The sequence below is a fragment of the Aspergillus versicolor genome, assembly GCF_001890125.1.
Source record: "Aspergillus versicolor CBS 583.65 unplaced genomic scaffold ASPVEscaffold_10, whole genome shotgun sequence".
Lineage (NCBI taxonomy): Eukaryota > Fungi > Ascomycota > Eurotiomycetes > Eurotiales > Aspergillaceae > Aspergillus > Aspergillus versicolor.
In genome coordinates this window covers 951,001-970,466 of record NW_024467533.1, presented here as the reverse complement: position 1 = coordinate 970,466, position 19,466 = coordinate 951,001, and the positions used below count along the sequence as shown (strand labels likewise).

General features: G+C 53.1%; 10 protein-coding genes across 10 annotated transcripts; 5 read left to right on the top strand and 5 right to left on the bottom strand.

Annotated features, from left to right (window-relative positions):
* Window positions 1-465: 465 nt before the first annotated feature.
* ASPVEDRAFT_87624 (CFEM domain-containing protein) lies at window positions 466-2,251 on the top strand (the record flags this gene model as incomplete). Its single annotated transcript, XM_040818109.1, has 7 exons — window positions 466-486; window positions 538-673; window positions 719-897; window positions 950-986; window positions 1,039-1,489; window positions 1,537-1,604; window positions 1,659-2,251. 7 exons carry the CDS (start codon window positions 466-468, stop codon window positions 2,249-2,251), a joined length of 1,485 nt encoding a protein of 494 aa, XP_040672078.1.
* A 251-nt stretch (window positions 2,252-2,502) lies between these two features.
* ASPVEDRAFT_87623 (uncharacterized protein) lies at window positions 2,503-4,246 on the bottom strand (the record flags this gene model as incomplete). Its single annotated transcript, XM_040818108.1, has 4 exons — window positions 2,503-3,033; window positions 3,078-3,685; window positions 3,746-3,933; window positions 4,056-4,246. The coding sequence occupies 4 exons, from the start codon at window positions 4,244-4,246 to the stop codon at window positions 2,503-2,505; spliced, it is 1,518 nt and encodes a 505-aa protein (XP_040672077.1).
* Window positions 4,247-5,381: 1,135 nt separating this feature from the next.
* On the top strand, window positions 5,382-8,080 carry ASPVEDRAFT_32621 (uncharacterized protein; the record flags this gene model as incomplete). Its single annotated transcript, XM_040810624.1, has 2 exons — window positions 5,382-5,391; window positions 5,445-8,080. The coding sequence occupies 2 exons, from the start codon at window positions 5,382-5,384 to the stop codon at window positions 8,078-8,080; spliced, it is 2,646 nt and encodes an 881-aa protein (XP_040672076.1).
* A 344-nt stretch (window positions 8,081-8,424) lies between these two features.
* On the bottom strand, window positions 8,425-8,685 carry grg1 (putative glucose repressible protein Grg1; the record flags this gene model as incomplete). The annotated part of the gene is made up of 2 exons (XM_040815144.1): window positions 8,425-8,625; window positions 8,671-8,685. 2 exons carry the CDS (start codon window positions 8,683-8,685, stop codon window positions 8,425-8,427), a joined length of 216 nt encoding a protein of 71 aa, XP_040672075.1.
* Window positions 8,686-9,922: 1,237 nt separating this feature from the next.
* On the bottom strand, window positions 9,923-11,451 carry ASPVEDRAFT_87620 (FAD-dependent oxidoreductase; the record flags this gene model as incomplete). The annotated part of the gene is made up of 6 exons (XM_040818107.1): window positions 9,923-9,949; window positions 10,006-10,287; window positions 10,338-10,369; window positions 10,420-10,515; window positions 10,560-10,878; window positions 10,933-11,451. 6 exons carry the CDS (start codon window positions 11,449-11,451, stop codon window positions 9,923-9,925), a joined length of 1,275 nt encoding a protein of 424 aa, XP_040672074.1.
* Window positions 11,452-11,671: 220 nt separating this feature from the next.
* Window positions 11,672-12,640, bottom strand: ASPVEDRAFT_55976 (thioesterase domain-containing protein; the record flags this gene model as incomplete). Its single annotated transcript, XM_040815143.1, has 1 exon — window positions 11,672-12,640. One exon carries the CDS (start codon window positions 12,638-12,640, stop codon window positions 11,672-11,674), a length of 969 nt encoding a protein of 322 aa, XP_040672073.1.
* Window positions 12,641-12,874: 234 nt separating this feature from the next.
* Window positions 12,875-14,167, top strand: ASPVEDRAFT_200150 (pepsin-like aspartic protease; the record flags this gene model as incomplete). The annotated part of the gene is made up of 2 exons (XM_040809305.1): window positions 12,875-13,537; window positions 13,577-14,167. 2 exons carry the CDS (start codon window positions 12,875-12,877, stop codon window positions 14,165-14,167), a joined length of 1,254 nt encoding a protein of 417 aa, XP_040672072.1.
* ASPVEDRAFT_45703 (uncharacterized protein) lies at window positions 14,126-16,051 on the bottom strand. Its single transcript, XM_040813369.1, has 3 exons — window positions 15,700-16,051; window positions 15,035-15,643; window positions 14,126-14,984 (listed from the first exon to the last, which is right to left on the bottom strand). Exons 1-3 carry the CDS (start codon window positions 15,994-15,996, stop codon window positions 14,439-14,441), a joined length of 1,452 nt encoding a protein of 483 aa, XP_040672071.1. The 5' UTR covers window positions 15,997-16,051; the 3' UTR covers window positions 14,126-14,438.
* Window positions 15,955-17,458, top strand: ASPVEDRAFT_318177 (uncharacterized protein). The gene is made up of 2 exons (XM_040810532.1): window positions 15,955-16,360; window positions 16,405-17,458. The coding sequence occupies exons 1-2, from the start codon at window positions 16,231-16,233 to the stop codon at window positions 17,160-17,162; spliced, it is 888 nt and encodes a 295-aa protein (XP_040672070.1). The 5' UTR covers window positions 15,955-16,230; the 3' UTR covers window positions 17,163-17,458.
* A 295-nt stretch (window positions 17,459-17,753) lies between these two features.
* Window positions 17,754-19,340, top strand: ASPVEDRAFT_32615 (FAD-binding oxidoreductase; the record flags this gene model as incomplete). Its single annotated transcript, XM_040810623.1, has 1 exon — window positions 17,754-19,340. The coding sequence occupies one exon, from the start codon at window positions 17,754-17,756 to the stop codon at window positions 19,338-19,340; it is 1,587 nt and encodes a 528-aa protein (XP_040672069.1).
* Between the last annotated feature and the right edge of the window lie 126 nt (window positions 19,341-19,466).

Genomic DNA, 19,466 nt, shown 5'->3' with positions numbered 1-19,466 from the left:
GGGGCCAACTAGCGAAGTTTATGCTTTTTCTTTCCGTGCTATTGGCCCTGGCGGCTGACCAGGCCCTCTGCCGTATGGAATACGCCGACAAATGCCGAATTTTTGCACACTAACTGGGCCAGTACCGACATCCTGAAGGTAAATCCCCTACAGGCTAGGCCCTACAGATTCCATCTTAGCCAGCTCGAGTCATGCTGAGAGCCAGAGGCCCACTTGCTCATTGCAGACTGCAGCTCAACATGGACGGCGGACGAGTGCCGACAGATCGTTTTTGCCAGTGATCATGCATTATTAAAATGATTGACCATTAGAATAATAGTCTGAACTCCAGACCCTGGCTGCTCCATCTCGTGTCCATCGTGTCCCTCTCGTGTCTTGCCAGGAGCTTAGACTCCACTGGTGGATCGTATAATATATCGCCAGCTGCACTTCGCTGTTCCCAATCCCCAGACTCAGACTCTGAACATGGACCTCCCAAGTTGCGCGGTAGGCCCCTGTTTATCAATCCAGTGGTATATGGCGTACTAACAGACGCAGCTGCCGTGCCTGATCTCGGCTGTAGGCAACTCAACATGCGAGCTCACCGATACAGCCTGTGTCTGCGGGACTCCCCAGATCGCAGCGCAGCTTGAGCCATGCATTCTGGCTGCATGCACCGTCAAAGAAGCCTTGAGTATGTTTACCCAGGCGTTAGGAATAGTGGATCTAACAAATGCAGCGTCGAAGAACATGACCTACACGATGTGCGACTACCCAATGGACGCCGACGTAGGCGTCTTTCCCATTACGAATATCGTCGGGATAGCAGTCGCAATTGCAGCGGTGCTTATGCGTCTGGCCAACCGGGCGATGGATAGGAAGCTGGGCCTGGATGATTATATCTTGATTTTCTCGCTGGTATGTGAATGGCATACTGAAACGATAGAGGATACTCTACTAACAGGTGTAGTTCCTTGCGGCTGCAATCTCTGGCATTGGAATCGAGCGTAAGTTCTTGACTATACCTGCCCTATACCAGTGATCCCGCTAATTGTTTAGTCCGCAACTACGGCCTGGGAAAAGACATGTGGACGATCCCCTTCGACGACATCCGGCAGATCCTCAAACTGTTCTTCATCGAGGAGGAAATATACTGCGTCTGCATCGCCACTATAAAAATCTCAGTGCTATGCCTGTATCTCAATATCTTCCCGAACCGCGGCGTGCGCATTGCTACGTACACCCTGCTGGGTCTGACGCTTATCTGGCTGATTACCAGCTTCTTCTTTCTGCTCTTCTCGTGCTCGCCCATCAGCTACTACTGGAATATGTGGGACGGCGAACACACCGGGAAGTGTTTCAGCCATGATAAGATCCTGGTGGCGCACTCGACTATCAATATCATACTGGATGTACTGATTGTTGGCCTTCCGATGCCGACGCTGGCGACGCTGCATATGCCGCTGGAGAAGAAACTGGGTGTTTGTGCCATGTTTGCCGTGGGCATTGTGTACGCACCTTTATTCCATTTATATCATATTATACTGACTTGTATAGCGTCACGGTCATCAGCATCATGCGACTCGTCGAAACAGTCGGCTTCAACAAAACCAGCAACCCAACACGTACGTCCCCCTCCTAACCCCCCAAAACACTAGATGGAAGACTAACATAAACAGGCGACTTCGTCCCCGTCGGAATCTGGTCGCTGCTCGAATTCGACGTCGCCATCATGTGCGCCTGCATGCCCGCCATCCGCTCGCTCATAATCCGCATCTACCGCGGAAATTTCAAACCACACCTCACAGCACTCACGAACAGTCTCTCCGGATCAACACGGTTCGGGAGTAACAACACCTCGAACAATAACTCGAAGAACGGGAGCGGGTCGCGGACGAGGGTGTCGCATAATCTGTCGGCGTCGTTGACTGGGACGAAATCCCGTGCGAAGGGCGCGGATGATGCTATCGGCCCGTTTATTCGTCTTGATGATGTGGGCACGACGGCTGATGCTTATTATACTGGTGCTGGGCGTGATACTCCTGGGGGTGGCCGTGCTACTCCTGGAACTGGTGGGTTGGGTCAGGGTCTGTCTGGACCGGCTCCTGGGAGTCCCGGGGTTGTTCCTGCCCCTGCGTCTTTGCAGAGTCCGAGTAAGGGGTATTTTAAGCGCTGGAGTCCGTTCTCGAGGAAGTCGAGTGAGCCTCCGCAGACGCCGATGTTGCCGCCGGCGCCCAAGTCGCCCAGTTCGACGTTTTTGGTGGGGCGATAAGATATCAACATCAAAGGCTTGTTTGGATGTGTATGGTTATTGATTTGGGTATGGGAGGGTTTTTGCATTGCATTTGGATTTTGGATACGCCACATAGTTTGTTATGATTTATGAATGGGTACGAGTTTTGACTCATTATTGACACTGAATTGATTGTAGACTCCTAGTTAAGAAGCATGATGATACTGCAGTACTAACCACAGCTATGGTATCAATGCCATTACCCAGAACAACCCTCTTCCGTATTACATTTAACCACAAACCCCATATAAATCCGCCCTCACAAAGTCCGGCGTGGGACTATCCCTATACCCCAATCTGACCAACTCCCCCCGACTGAACATTCGCCACTGCATCTCCCGAGAAAGCCCATCGCGGGGCCGATCGCAGAAAACAGCCCAAGCACGCTGTATTGTCTGCGTCATCTGCTTCTCCGCCTCCGAAGGCTCTAGGCCAGTAACGTCGCCCGACGTCCCAAAGAGCATGAATAGCTCGCTGCCGTGGTATGCGCCTCTGAGGGCGGCCAACACGCTACTATCGTTACTGTTATTGTTAGTACTGGTATAGAGCTGCGCGTTGGTCCAGTTTGCGAAGTAGCGGTATTGCCACACGGGGACGTTATGTGCGGTGCGAGCGTTGGCTTGCGCTGCTATCGGGCAGGTGAATGAGGCGAGGTGGAAGTCGGTTAATTGGGTTTCTGTTGGGAGGGCATTTATTCCGTTTGATAGAGATGAGAGTGCGTAGTAGCCTTCTTCTTTGTCGTTGTGGCCGATCAGGATGGGCTAGTACTGTCAGATATATGGATAGGCTGCATGGAGTAACTCACCAGTTTCGCGAATAGGCCTTTCTTGTTTAATGCAGGGTAATCAGCGAAGACCGTCTCGTTGTCGACAGCGGGGTAGAATGCTGGTGTTGATCGCAGCGGATTGGTATTGGTATTGTTATCAGGTTTAACCTCAGCAGCGGCAGTCCGGATATCTTCCCAGTCCTTCTGCTGCATACAGTAGATCTCGTCACTGCCGTCACATCCAACGGCCCGGACAACAGACCTCCACGCCGCCGTGGTATGTTCCGGCGAGTTCAGCGGGAAACTCAATGCAGTCCCAGACTGCATAATCAGACCCGCAACGATCGGGTCCTGTTTGTATGCATATGCCCAGTAGTCCACAGAAACAGCACCGGCCGACTGTCCCGCGATGATTATTTTCTGTGCATCTCCTCCAAAAGCGGCGATGTTGTCGCGGATCCATTCGACTGCGAGGCGCTGGTCGCGGAGGCCAAGGTTCTGGACACACCCAGATGATCCTGGAGTGCAAGAGCCAGGGAAACCGAGGATGTTTGTGCGGTAGTTTACGGTGACGACGATGATGTCTTCGGCGGCGGCGAAGTGGCGGCCGTTCCAGAAAGGGGTGTCTGTATTGCCGCCGGCGAATCCTTCAATTCAACCGGTTAATTTAATTTAGTTATTTAGGCTTGATAATATATGGAACGTACGGCCACCGTAGAAAAAGACGAAGACGGGCTTGTCGCGGCTTCGGGCTGGCTTGGACCAGATGTTGAGGGTTAGGCAGTCTTCGCTCTGCAGAGATCCGGTTTCTCCTGTAAAGGCAGCGAGGATAGCTGGTGCTTGGGCCGTGAGGTATGTATAATTGAATGTGCGAGAGCTCAGACGGGGGCAGTCACTATACAATTAGGAGAAATACAGGGAAAGTATATTAAATGAGGGTGCAAGCATACTATCCCTGTGGAGTGTTAGTAGAGTTATACCAGCTAGCAGAGACTAACCCAGTGTGCTGCTTCGTACGGCCTTCTTCTGGTCAGCTTCTGTGGTGGCATGAAGCGGAGAGATCCCAAAGGTGGCTCTGCATATGGAATGCCCAAGTACTCGACGACATCGCCGGTTGTATGGCCAGTAATGGGCCCATTGGAGGTGTACACGGTCCAGTTGGATGCAGCTAATGCAAATGGGATGAAGGCCAGAGTAGAGATAAACATAGTGACATGGACGATGGGAGTCTCGAGAGACGTGGAAGTTACACGAGTGAGAATGCGGGGGTTGAAGATCTTGGAGGATTAGAAGACATTTTATTCGTGGAAAGGCATATTTATTTAGTGATCGTCGAGGTATTTCTTTCCCCTACAAGGCGCATGCAGCCGATTGATTATGTCTGTTGGGGTCCAAGATAATGGTAGAGGAGTAGATTCACCCCAAAAAGGCATGTCGTGGACCGACTTGGCTGTATTGCTTGATCACTGCAGAGCCAAGAGCCAACCTCATCCGCCCGGAAATGGACGAAAGCAAACATCGCGCCATTGACGGGCGGGCTAGCGAAGATCAGGGAAAAGCTGGGATGGATTCACTTGATCGATACGAGGCGGAGGACACTCCGCTGAATTGGCCCCAGTTCATCTGCTCCTCACTTGAGGGTGCCAAGTTAATGTTGGAAGAAAGTGAGGAGTCATTCCTTGGAGGTATTCGGACGAAGGGAGTGCATGATTCATGAAGATGCAGAGGATGACGAAGAGAAGGAGAGAGATGAGATGAGGTGAGGTGAGATGCAGAAGTGAGATGAGATGGAATGTTGGCTGCCAATGACGAGCGGGTGCAAGCGACGCTATAAATAACACGAAACTCATCAACACCAACACCAACAGGATGCGCCCGATCGCCCGGCCACTGCACCTCCACTCTGCACCTCGAGTCTGCAGAACTCAAGGTTCTCACTCACAAACAAGAAACGAACAAAGAAAGGCCAAGTGGCGGATCCCCGATCAGACGGAGCTTGTTCACCCGCAGCTCGAGACTCCAATCCCATCGCCCTCTTGCTTGAATACGCCTGGCTCGACTAGACTTCCCAATCTCGGCAAGGAATGAAGCTGCAGTAAGGGCTGCCTCTGCACCCACCGGCCGCCTTCATTGGCAACCACAAACCGGTCCGCTGCGGACTCCTGTGGTCCTTGCAGTCGCCTTGCAGTCTGCTCGGATTCTGATGCCTGTGATACGCCCTGACGCCCTCGTGGCTGAATCTCGATCCGGCTGGGCCCGCGCGAACACGAGGTGACATTCGTCGAATCATTCATATCTGGCGGACACGGTCTCCTGGAACTCACCAAAGCATTGCGTTCGAAGATGGCTCCAGGTAGGTGCTCTCTGATTGCAGTATCGACGGTCTACCGTGTCTAACGTCCCCAGATTCAGAGCCACCCGCCCCAGGCCTCCATCGCAGCTGTATCTTCTGTCGCGCTCGCAAGATCCGCTGCTCCGGTGGCACCATTTGCACTGCTTGTCGCGAGCGCAATATCAACTGCATCTACAGCCCCGAGGCCCGCAAGGGACGCCCCCGACGGAGAGGCGCCAGCTCCTCCGATGCCCAGGGCCAGCCACGGAAGCCTCAACGCCGTCGTCTCGTATCCTCTCCGCCTTCTCCAGCTGGTGCTGCCTCTCCAGCGGCGTCTGGGCCAGTGACTTCTGCTTCTGCCGGTGCTTCGCGAGCACCGTCGCCGCAGCCAGTTGGGGGTGATGCGGACCAGACATTGGGCCATGAGCTCGAGCAGATGTTTCACGAGTACTTCATCCGGAAGAATGGCTCCCGATCGAACCTCTTCCAGGACTCGATTGCCTCCTTCCAGCGGCACATGCGTAAGCCTAGCCCTGGACATACCTCGCCGCGGCCAAAGCTGAGCTACGATGGGATGTTGTCCTTTCTCGCGCATGAAATGGTTGAGATTCTGCTTCTGCGGTTTGGGCAGCTGGGCTGTGAACAACCGGAGAGCACGCACCAGTATTTCTACATCGCCTCGCTGGCGGAGGAGACGACGCCGAGCATGTTCGACCCTGCTCGCCGCCAGAGAGGTCCCCTTGCGGCTTTAGGAAAACACCGCGTCGTGCAGATGGTGCATCTCTGGTTCATGATGCATCCCCTGTCGCCGCTGGTCTCCAAGACGCTCCTCCTAGATGCGATTCAAGACGAAACAGTGGACGAGGCACTCCTGGCAGTCATTCTAGCGGATGCGTTCCAGGCTTTTGATAGCAGTGATGGTCAGAGTGGGAGTCTCCCTGAAGAATCTCCGCAGCTGCTGGCGCACTTTGCTGCGTCCCAGCTGAGACATCGGCCTCTGTCGCAGATTGATACCGCGCCCATCTCGACAGTGCAGGCATTGATACTCCTAGGCTGGAGGGACCTCGCTCAAGGTCTAGCTCGACGCAGCACCTGTTATATCGGGTATACATGTCGCATCATCTCGCGGCAGTATCAACGTCGAAATCGTAGTGACGGCGGACCGGAGAGTATGAAGCTGAACGGGATAGACATTGGACAGGTCGACCAGGAGATCCTGCAGAACATCTACTGGCTGTGTCTTTCCACGACGACCTGGGCTTTTATGCAAATCGACCAGCCATTCACCCTCCTCCTGCCGGACGAGATTCCCGACTTCCCCAGCCTCGACGAGACAACATCAGCAGCGCTGCGCCTGGACCGGGCGTCCAACAACATCTCGACCCTTCCATCGCAAGTTCAGGCCATGCGCTGGCTGTGGCCATTGAGCCATATCACTAGCACCGTTGCCCATATTTACACCATCTACCTCAACGCCCCTACCGAAGAGCGCAAGGTCAAGGCCGCCCCATGGCATATCCGGCACATCCACCAACTCCACCAGCTCCTGCGAGCTCGGTTCGAACCATCAAATCTCTCCTTCGAAGTCCGGGCTATCCTAATCCAGGCCATCAAGCTGGTCGAGCGAGAAGTCACAACCCCGCACACCCAGTTCTTCCTCTTAACTTCGTACTACACCATCATCGTCCACATGCTCTTCTCCCCTGAACAACGGGCACCCCCGCCAGTTACACCCTCCACCATCCAAGCCCTGGGCGAGTGCATCTCCGCTGTCCTCGCAATCGCCGCAGGCGTCCCCTCCCTCCCAGCAAGCCCCGTTCCAACCCAAGCTTCCTACGGGAATAGAGCTCTAGCACTATGTCTCGACGCCTGCAGCCGCGCCCTCGTCCGCCTACATAACCAATGCCAACACAACTGGCAACAAACCGAAACCCGAAATCCCATCCCTGGACTGACCAAACTCGCCGAGCACGCCGAGCGCGCACACAATGTCTGCAAATCCGACTTCCTAGGCCAACACGCATCCATCCTACGGCCGGCAAAGAAGCGCTTGAAATGGGTCAAATCCGCCCTACACGCCCTGGCCTCTCCATCAACCTCTACCTCTTCTATATCGGATATAAACGAGATGGCAAACGCGGCCTTCCTCTCTTTAACCCCGCCAACAAATTTCCCCCTCCCATTCGATAGGACGGGTGATCTGGATCTACCCCTTGGATCATCAACAACTTCACTATCGGACCTCATGCCGCCGTACCATCTCCCCCCGCCACTCGAAATCCCAGACCCGGGCTTCTTCTGCGATGATCCAGCCCTGGATTCTTTACTGGGGTTCCCGGGCATAGCCCGCGCAGCAGATATATACCCGAGGGCAAGCGATAGCTCATCCTCGCACATGTCGCTAGGTACGCCTCCGTCAGCGCATGACGGCCGTGCGTTTGGGGTGGAGGGGGATATGAACACGGCCACTAGTGCTAGTGCTAGCACGGCGCTGGCGGATTTGTTCTTTCTCAGCCCGGATCTGAATTCGCCTGGTTTGGAGGGGTTGTTGATGAATGGTAATCCGTTTGGGGCGGTGTCTAATCCTGCGATGGCCGGGGCTGGGACTGGGACTGGGACTGCTCCTGGATCGGGCTCTGAGAGGATAGCTGGGGGTGGGGGGAATGCAGGGCCAGGACAGTATGATTTTATGGGCGATCTTCAGATGTAGTTCCTTTATTTCCCTTTCTATATAGCCTGTCTTGCTTGGTAGACGGTTGGATTGGATTTCGGCTAACAGTTCGACTTGGTTTTAGATGGTATACTTGAATATATGTTAGGGGTATTACGAGTCAGCTCAGCTGTCTTACTGTAGAGATAGCAGACACCAGATCCAAGTAACTACACTGTTATATATTCAAAGGCCAAGAACAGGAATAATGTAATATTATTTCTCAAGGGTATAGCTATTATTATCCAACGTAATATCGCATAAAATGGCGTTAACCGTTACTCATAACCCCGCATCTAGTGCTTCAGGCTCTCTACACAAATCAGCATCAGCACTCTTACAGATTAGAGAAGAGACATACCCTTGTGGACATCGGCCTGGGTGTCGTGGACGAACTGGTCCTTCTTGTCGAAGATGGCGTCCTTGGCCGCAGTAGCACGGGTGGCGAGGTCGGCGTTGTTGTCCTTTGCAACCTCCTTGTTGACCTCCTTGGAGGCGCCGGCTCCAGCGCCCTGGACGGTCTCGGTGACGTAGTTGACGGTGTTCTACTCTCTTAGTATATGAATAGACAAGTAGGTTGAGGTGCATACCTTGATAGACTCCATTGTAATGTATTATTCAGAAGATGTGAATGAATGAAAAGGAAACTGGACAAGTCTGGCAGGAAAACAGGGCCTTTATATAGCTCTCCTGTTCCTTGATCTCGACCAGGAAATGACATCATACAGCGATTCAACGTTGTGGACAGTGCGAGATCAGCGTCAGTGGCTGAGCAGATCTGGACAGATCTGGCCTTGTCTGCCATGGACTCGTGGAACTCCACAGAATCCAACACGTGCCGGCGGAACCAGAATCCGGTTTCTGTCGTGCTTGCATACGCAGTATATTATCCAGGGGATCGTCTATATTCCCGATACTGTTACGTGTCTTGCTGGCACTGGGTAGTCTCCCACCCTCTGGCAGGAACTCCGGCGAGAATCAGGCTCAGCTTCTCAGACTAGAGATCGACATGACTCGATCAATCCATTTCGCCTCCGCGAGACAAGAAGAGGAGACAAGAAGAGGGGTTGGCGAGTTAACTTGGACTGGAGACCCCACTCTCGACGACTGTGGCGCTACGGCCTTGGTTACTGGACGGCCTTGGTGACGGTCCATGGAACAGGCCAGCAAGACGGTGCTAGCAGATGGCTTAGGTTGTTTCGAACACTTGCAATTGGTTTTCTCAAATTGTTGGGCTGGTTGGCGCTACTAACTCGCCGCGGCTCCCCAAGGTTGGCTCACATGCACCATATCATGGCTATGCGCTACTGCCGATGGGGTTATTTGTGGCTCATTCGTGGCATTTAGTGGTCTAGAACGACGAGATGTGCCATGGTATTAGATTAATAGCCAGAACCTTCTGGTATGCATAGATAGGAGGTCCCAGAACTCGCTTCCACTAATGCACTGAGGTGCAGATATATTGCATCCGTGCTTGTGCTAGCTAAGAACCACCGTAGCCTCCAGTTCCCTGATTTTGCAGTTACATTGCATGAAGATCCACTATAGCGCCACTGCAGGTTACTATCCAACCCCCGATTTGGCCACCAGGCTGCCTTGACCACAGTCTGGACTCGTGGGGGCGGGGAGAAGGAATTCGCTTCTTTCGTCTGGCTAACCCGAATCCAGACCTGCTGCCGGTTCCGTTGGGATATTCCTGGAGCTGAAGATATGGGACTTTGCAGGCTACCTATTCTGTCCATTGTATAGCTAAATTGACTGCTACCAGACTTCAAGTGGTGGATAGAGTAATCATATTCCATTCGACCATATAATCTCTGCAACTGTCAATTCCTATCCGCACTACTGCTCCTTGAGCATAGCATCCAACTATAGAAAAACCCATTAGCAAGAAAACCTAATAACTAAGAACAGGAGATACATACCCTCCTCGAAACAGGCTGAAATCCATACAACCAAGTCAAATACCACATCCAGGCCGCGCTCGGCAGCATGCGATATACAATCGCCCTTAGCACCTTCCCAGCAACAGGACCCGGCCAAGAAGCTGTATGCAGGCGGGCATACCGCGCTGAAAACGAAGCGACATCTTGCGCGCGCTTCTCACGCACGCGGGCGTAACTATCTAATGCAGTCTTGTCGCCCGCGAGATATAGCGAGATGGAGTCTGCGAGGACTGTGGCGTCTTCAATTGCCTGGCAGGCGCCCTGGTTTGGTTGGTTGGAATTGTTCAGCAAATGGGTAGCAGTTTACTTACCTGGCCGAAGAATGAAGTCATGGAGTGAGCAGCTGTAGAGGGGTGAGAACTGGTTCGTTTGGTAAAGGGGATAGGGAAGTACCATCACCAAGAAGAGCAACGCGGCCACGGACCATGTGTGGGAAATCAGCCTCCTCGAAGACGTTACTTGCGACCACGCGCTCGGATGAATTCACAACTGTCCTGATTAGCATAATCACCATAACAAGTATGGATTCGTACTGGCTTCCACGCTGCTGTCCTTCCCGAATGGGTGGAACTTCCTCCCATACACCCCATTGACTGTCTCAGGCGTTGCGCCCTTCCATATAGACCGGTCGGGGTTCTTTGCGTCGCGCGCAACGGCCTTGACCCCGATGAACCACTGGCGGTTCTCCTTGCATGGCCAGGTGGTGAGAATGCAGTCGTTGTACAGCATCCAGTGCGCGATGCCCAGATCGTCTGTGGAGAGATGCGATAGGGGCTGAGTATAGCCAGACATGTGCACGCGGCCGGTGAACCGGATTGTATTTTCTGGCTGCAGACCAATTGATCGAGATAGCTGGGAGTATCATTTGGTCAGTCTGCATGTTCCAGTATACAAGGGCATACGTACAATCCGCCTCGTCACACTGCGGATCCCATCCGCCCCAACGACGATATCAGCATGCACCTCTCGTCCGTCGTCGCTAATGACTCGGAGCGGGCCATCATGTCCTTCGATATTCTGAATGTCGGCGACGTTCCAGCCTAGTTTCACCACCTCTTCGCCCCCCGCTGCCTCATACAGATACCCATGGAATTCGTGCCGCTCAATCGACAGCACATTGTACCCGAACCACCGCTTAGCGAGTCCAAAGTCAATAGTACCCCAGCAGTTTTTCTCGCGGTAGACGCGGACCCCGAGAAGTTCCTGTGCGTTCTGCTTGATCTGGTCGTAGAGACCGAGTTGGTTGAGCGCGGCGAGACAGTTTGGGGCCAGCGAGATCCCGGCGCCTTGTGGGGTTAGGACGGCGGTGCGTTCGAGGATGACGAAGGGGATTCCGAGTCTGTGTAGAAATGCGCCTAGGGTTAGACCTCCTATGCCTGCGCCGATGATGGCTACGGAGACTCGAGGGGTTGGTGTGTCTATCATAATGAGGGCAGTCGGAGTTGGTACATGGCATTTACCGCGAAGGGTTAATGCGTGTTTTAAATGGAGACATTCCATGGAATCATGTCTTAAAGTGTGAACAGTGTGAGAAAGTCTCCGTTGGCGTTCGGAGCTCGTATATGCAGCTGTGCAGAATGTCTCCGTTCGAATTCTAAACACGAGGCGGACATGTCCAGTTAACTAGTCTATCTATGTACAGTAACTACTCGATATCCTTCAAAACGCCTCTTAAGATAGCTGTCAGTTTGCCCACAACCCCTGCATCAAAACAGGCATCATGTGCCGCAGCAAACGGAACAGAAACAAAGCTCCCAAACTGCCCTGGCCGCCATCCATTACTCGGATCCAGGTTATTCTTCCTCGCAAATGCCCTCCTCCCCTCACTCAGTAGCGGAGAGAGACTACCCAGCGCCGTACACTTCACCAAAGTCACATCCGTCCCAGGGAGACAAACACGCCGATGCAGCGTCTGATACGACGCCAGCATACGCAGACCCTGCGCGATATGCTCACGGAGAAGACCCATAAACTCGTCCAAACCACCCAGACTCCCATCCTCACTATCCGAGCCGTAGTCGGTATTCTCCGGGCTGTTCTCGCTACTACTCGGCACCGTGCTCCCTTCAGCAGACGATGGCGCACTATCTTCAAAACCAGCAGCCGTATCCGTAGACACAGGCCCATTAACGCGCCACGCAATCGCATTATACGTAAGCGTTGAGAGAACCTGCCGCTCCTGTGCATCGTGGAAGGGCAGGTATACCTCCGGGTTCAGCGAGTCGATCATAAGGACGTGTTTGACTGTTTCGCCCTGCGCGGTGAGAATGGCGGCCATTTCGACTGCGATCATCCCGCCCATGGACCAGCCGCCGAGGAGGTAGGGGCCTTTGGGCTGGACATCGCGCTGGATGATGCGGACGTATTCGAGGGCCAGGCTGGGTAGGCTTTTGCTGTGGCGGCGGAAGGAGGAGGTGGATTCGAATATTGGGGATGACAGTCCGTAGACGGGTCTTGAGCTGGCAGAACCAGAGTCAGCGTCATGTTCATGTACGCCTGATAGAGAGCCCAGGGCGAAGTAGGGCAGGGCGAGGCCAGAGATTGCGTGGATCAGGATGAGCGGCGTCAGGGCGGACGAGGGATTGCCCTGGATGTGCGCCACGGTCTCGGCCATTGTGTCTGTTGCTGATCGGACATATTGGCGGTTCGACAGGAATATAAACTGTGAACTGTGAAGGCTTTGTGCCCTGTGGAAACTCTGAGTCTGGGAATTCAGGGGAAGGGTGGTATTGCATACACTCCGCTCCGAAGCGGGCATTTCTTAGGGCTAATGGGGCCAAATATTGGTATAAAAGGGCACACCCTCCTTCCTGTGTTCGTCATAGGCCCGAGTACATACGAAGTAACAATGCGGTTTATTGCATTTCTCGCCGTCGCCACCGGGGCGTTTGCAGCCCCTACCAGGAGGGCCTCCGGGGCGTTCGACATGCCCCTAGCCTGGACACCTTTTGGCTTCACTACAAACACCATCACAGTCGGTAGTCCACCCCAGAAGCTCGATTCATTCGTGGACTGGACCTGGATTGGCCAGTATGCCTTCACCCCGCGCTGCCATGGCAGTCTCCAAGACACCTTCGACTGCCTCCAGCCAGGCCAGCAGCTGTACAACCAAACCCAGTCGCGGACCTACACCAACCAGTCCAAGCTCTACCCTGATAGAAACTGGAACCCAAACCACTTCTTCTTCTACGACGACCTCTCCGTCGGCTTCGGCTCTGACATCCAACAAGTCGGAGACCACCAGGCCAGGGTCACTCTGCAGCTAGCGGACATGCATTTCCAACTGGACTTTGTATACCCCTTTGCCGGTGTATACGGCCTCTCGCCAGTCTTCAAGTCCGACAACGCCTCCACGCAGTCCCCATTCTACCAGATGTGGGAGCAGGGTCTTTATCCCTCCCCGCTCATTTCCTTCTTGTACTGCCACAACAGCACCTTCGACAGACCCGCGCCCCGTCGCGAGCTCTGCAATGACAACGACGGCCTACAGACTCTAGGCGGCCCATCTCCTGTCCTCAGTCTACCAGCCAACTCTTCATCTTCTGGCAAGAGTAAGACCACCGACTCTGTACTATGGTACGACAACATCCTCTTCCCCGCCGTCAACGACATAGACTTCGAATATGAACCGGCTGTATTGAACTACTGGGCCGTCCGACTCACCCAGCACCTCATCGGAGACGAGGAGCAGGCCCTCAACACCTCCGCCTCTATCGGCGGTAACCCCGGTGCTATCTTCGACCATGCCAGCTACGGCCGCGGCGTGCCCATGTCGGAGAACAGCTATGCACGGCTGATTGAGATCACGTCCGGACAGCCAATTGAGTTGGACGAGAATACTGCTCCTAATAACGGGAACCAGTCGTTTGTGTCTGTGGACTGTGCCAAGGTTAAGTCGTTTCCCAGTGTGAAGTTTGTCTTTGAGGGCCATGAGCGGGTGTGGGAGGTTGTGCCGGAGAACTATGTTGAGGTTGTTGATTTGAATAACGAGCAGGTTTGTGTGTTGAATGTGAGGACTCTGGGGGAGGGGGACTTTGTTATTGGTAATTTTGGAGAGACGTTTGCGAAGGATAAGGTGGTTTTGTTTGATTTTGAGGAGCTGAAGGTTGGTTTGGCGGATGTTCCTGGGGCTGCGTATTGATCGATTTACTGGTATACAAGTATAGACAATGTGAGTGGTATCATTATCTGAGAATATTATATCGACCATGATACCATATACTGTTTGCATCATGCAAGAGAAAGATGGTGTACCTCTAGTCACAGTTGACGGTATATCTACCATTTCGATATCATTCTATACTTCCGAGAATACTATATATATACCCCATTATAATATAACAACGATAGAATATTTATGCACCGGGAAGCTGAATATGCATTCTGAACAGCTAAGAGAATACGATAAAATACTAGGCGAATCGCACCTGCACATCCCCCTTGAGCCAGGGACTGCCGACCTTGGAGAAATCCAGCCCCCCAAGAGTCTGCTCGCTGCTTCCCTCTCCCCAGGATATCTCACAGTTCTTCACAATACTCGAGACAACCGTCTTGGAAATCAGAATCGCCATTTTCTCACCAGGACACCGATGACTACCAGCCCCGAACGGTATATACCGCAGCTGCCCGCCGTCGTTCAACTTCTTGGCCAGGTTAGTATCCTGCAACCATCGTTCAGGCAGATATTCATCTGGCCTCTCCCAAGCCGCAGGGTCGTGATGGGTAAGATAGGGAGATATCGAAACGATAGTTCCCTCAGGGATGGTGATCTCGGTTCCTGCCATGGAGGCGACGTCGGTGCGCAGGGTCTTGGGTTTCCGGGCCCAGCGGACGTCGCTGTTACCGGAGTAATGACGGCCTGTTTCTTTAATCAGGGCATCGAGGAAGGAAGACTGGTCTGGGGAGTGTGTCGCTAGGTCTTCGCGTAGAAGTTGAAGGAGGGCTGGGGATTTGAGCAGCTAGTGATCGTCAGAGTGTGTCTCTCTTGGTAAACCGGATAGAAAGTTACCTCTAAGATGGTCCAGGAGATACTCGCAACAGTACTAGTATGAGCGGCAAACATGAGGAGTGTATGGTGTGCAGCGTAGAAGCGGCTCAGATGGGCAGTTGCAGGGTCCTGCAGAGTGTACGAGATATAATCAAGACGGTCGTTCCATTCCTCTAGACATTTTTCTCTCTCCTGCAGGCGATACCGGAAGATCTCCTGCACACGGTCTCGCGATTTCCACAGATTACGGGCTGGAGCATGCGGAACCCAGGCTGGGAGAATGGTATGCCAGATACTCCCAACGTTGGCCTCCATAGTGTGCAGCAGATCGTAGAGCTCCTCGACATGGTGATCGTAAAAGTCCTGTCCCATCAAGCACCGCACGATGATCTTGTGGACAAGGAACGAGACTTCTTCGAAGAGCGCTACGGACTGTCCGCTGCTGCCGGTCCAACTATGGACTGTCTTGATGGCTTCTTCGTCCGCGATCTGGGTATATCTCTCGAGAGTAGCTTTGCGCGAGATCCCTCGACTCAAGGACCCGACCATGCTGCGTAGATGGTCAAAGTATCCTGGGATAACGATCTTGTTGAGGAACAGACCCATCCCGTCGCCAAACGACCATACATCCTAAAGTCGTTAGTACTGATAGTACTGATAGTACTGAGTTACGGGTGAAGAAGAACCTCTCGTGTTTCTAGGTATTCCTTATTCAGTTGAGGACTTCGCAGCCAGATCGTGCGGCCGAATAACATCGACACAGTAAAGCACTGTCCATGGCTGCTGGTGGCGGCAGAAATGAACCCAACCGGGTCGAGGGTGTATTTTCGCAGGTTTCCCAGAACGGGAAATCCTGAGCTGACGGTAGGGATCTTTTCTGAACGAAGGAACCAACGCACTGTCAGGACCAGGAGAAGAAATGGTAGAAGGCTGGCGATGAGAGGGCCGGCATTGTGGGAAGAGTCTTCGACGTCGTGTAGCATGATGAAAATAAAAAATAATATGATAATTAAATAAAATCAATCAAAGACTTGGTCATACATGAATGGGCGAATAGTGTTGTTATGTCTATTTCTTATTTATTAATAGTCTGGTCAATGCAAAACTCTCCGGCGGACGACGGACGTCAGATTTATATCCGCGTATAGTTAACATGGTCGCTATATATTGCCGGACACCATTCGTACACTTGGAGACCATGTTGCAATCTATTCGAAATGACTTCCAAAGAGACAGTAATAGATGCTAGGCATGTTCAAGACGAAGCTGATGCCGGCCCTCCAGATGGCGGCTCGCGTGCATGGCTCGTGGTGGCCGGGGGCTTCCTCACCTACTTTGTGACATTCGGTAGGTGGGAAATACAGATAATGTGCTGTAGCTAATGAAAAAAGGTCTGCTCAATTCCTTTGGGACATTCCAAGCATACTACGGACAGACGCTTCTGTCAGGCCGAGACGACAGCGAGATCTCCTGGATTGGCTCTCTGCAGCTCTTCCTGCTTTTCATCGGAGGCCTCGTGTTCGGGCCAGTATTCGACAGCAAGGGGTCAAAAATCCTTTTTATCCCCGGGACTGTGTTGTTTTGTCTCTCCCTGATGATGGTCAGTCTCTGCAAAGAGTACTACCAGTTCATTCTAGCCCAGAGCCTGCTCTTCGGCGTGGCAGATGCAATGCTCTTCTACCCGACAATCTCTGCAATTCCACACTGGTTTAGCAGCCGTCGAGGCCTGGCAATGGGCATCGTCGTGGCTGGATCATCTCTAGGTGGAATTGCATGGCCTCTCATACTAGAGCGATTGTTCCACGTCGTCGGATTCGCATGGGCCATTCGCATTGTTGGATTTATTAGCCTGGCTCTACTCCTCCCAGCATGCTTCATGGTTATACCTCGTTCATTGCCGAAGGGGTCTGCAGGTATACCCAAAGCAGACGTGGTTGCAGGCCTGAAGGATATACGCTACTGGCTGACCGTGGTCGGGATGCTCTTTGTGATGTGGGGGATGTTTATTCCCTTTTACTACATCCCGCTCTTTGCCATCGACAAGGGAATTGACTCTTCCTTTGCAAATGCACTGATCTCAATCCTGAATGTTGGCTCGTTTGTTGGGCGTATCGTCTCCGGTGCCCTAGCTGATCAAGTCGGACGGTGAGTCGCAGATGCATACAATCCGCACTCGCTGATAAAAGTCCAGGTTCAATGTCACGATAGCATGTTCACTCGGATCCGGAATCCTCGTTCTATGCCTCCACTGCATCCACACAAAAGGTGCAATTGTTGCACTTACCCTGCTGTACGGATTCACCTCCGGAGGGCTGATCTCGCTGCAGTCTGCATGCGTAGCGCAGATAACGAAGAACATGCAGATCATCGGCTTGATGATCGGCATAATGATGGCAGTATGCTCGCTAGGAGCGTTGACGGGCAATCCTATCGGCGGAGCTCTTGCGTTGAGGAAGTCTGGGGATGTCCCTGCCTGGGTGGACTTTGGGGGTGCACTTCTCCTGGCTGGGACAGTGCTGCTGGTTGGGGCCAGACTTGCTGTTGATTCTCGGCTTTTACGAGCTGTCTGAGAGGCAATGTACCGGTGGATCTGGTGTTTCATGGGTTATGAGGAATACGAGGCTGCGTTCAACTCCGACGGGATACGGGGACTTTTAGCATAACAGACAGATATATAAGGAACGAATACCACCTCTAGAGTCAGAAGTCAACCTTCTATCGTTCTTTAATCTAGCCCAACATGAGGTTCTATTCTTGTACCGTCCTGGCTGCCTTGACCAGCGTGGCTTCTGCCTATCCTCGATCTGCCGGTCTGTACAACTGCGTCTCTAATGTCTTTGGAAGCTCTGCACCACAGCGAGTTGTTACACCAAGCAACGCTACCTATCTGGATTCCCGGCTAGGCGAGAAAATACAATTCGACGAGCTGCCGGTACTCATCGCCTACGCGCAGGAATCCAAGGAAATCGCACCCTTGATCAAATGCGCCCAACAAGCGGATATCAAGGCCGTCCCACGAACCGGCGGCCATAGTTTCGAGGCATACTCCTCCTTGAACGGCACTCTTGTTATCGACATTGCCCACATAAACGAGGTCAACGTCTCCGAGGACAAGAAAACAGCCGTCGTTGGCGCAGGGATCCGGCTGGGTGCTCTCTACACAGCCCTCAACGAATACGGAACATCCTTCATCGGCGGAATCTGTCCCACAGTCGGCCTGGCTGGATTCCTGGGTTCGGGCGGGTTCAACATGCAGCAGAGATCTCAAGGACTGGCCGTTGAGCATGTCCTCGCAGCCAAGGTCGTGCTCGCAGACGGACGCACCGTTGTCGCCTCGCCAGATACCAACCCCGACCTGTTCTGGGCGATCAGGGGCGGCGGCGGAGGGACTTACGGCATCGTCGTTGAATTTACCCTGTCTCTCACGGAAATCCCACGATCTGCTATGCTTATGCTGCAGTGGAATGATACGGAATCCCGATTCCCCGCCGCGAAGCAGTACCTCGAGTGGGCGCCCAAGCAGATTCCTGAGTTCATGTCGCAGATCAACGTCTACCGAGACACTGTGCAAGTACTAGGATGGCATTACGGAGGGGCAAAGGAGGAACTGGCCGCGCTTGTAAACTCCTCTGGCCTTCTTGAGATTGGCAACCCCGACGTCGTCATCGCGGGGGGTTGCAATACGGACAATGCACGCATCTTCGGATACACGACGATGGAGTGTCTCCCTGATGCAGAGGTCGACTCGTCCATTCTCAATGTTATCCCCGACCCATTCAGCCAGGTTGGGGATAATACCCAGTTCCAGTGGAACGAGGTGCCCAAGTCTCCGTCCATCCCTGTGGCATATCCCTGGGAACGCTTCTACCGTCTAAGCAAGTCATTCTTCGTTCTCAAGGACAAGCCAATGACCGATGAAACGCTGCAAAGCCTGCTCGACCGCATCGCGTCCCTGGATGAAGAGAGTCAAGTCTGGGGCGAGTGGCACGCGTGGAATATCACGACGCCTGCAAAGGGAACCGAGAACGCGTTCCCCTGGCGGGAAAAGGCATATGCTCACCTGGAGTTTCAGATCCATGGAACACCGGATGACCAGGAGCGACAGGAGAAATATGAGGCGTGGTTTGAGGACTTGGAATCGTATCTGAGGCCTGCGGTTGGAGGCGCCAGTTACTCTGGCTATGTGGATGGGAAGATTTCTACGGATCCGTTGACAAGTTATTATGGCGATAATGTGTGCAAGCTCGCCGAGGTGAAGAAGGCATACGATCCAAAGGAGTTCTTCACGAACCCGGTTTCGATTCCTGCGTCTGGGGAGGGATGTTAGGCTGGTGGTCATATTGGAACCAGCTCTATATAGTTCTACTATACTCTGCATCTTAGTATTTGATATGGAAAGATCAATATTAATCAACCCTGATTATTTTTACTTTGAATTCGGTACCTATAGCCT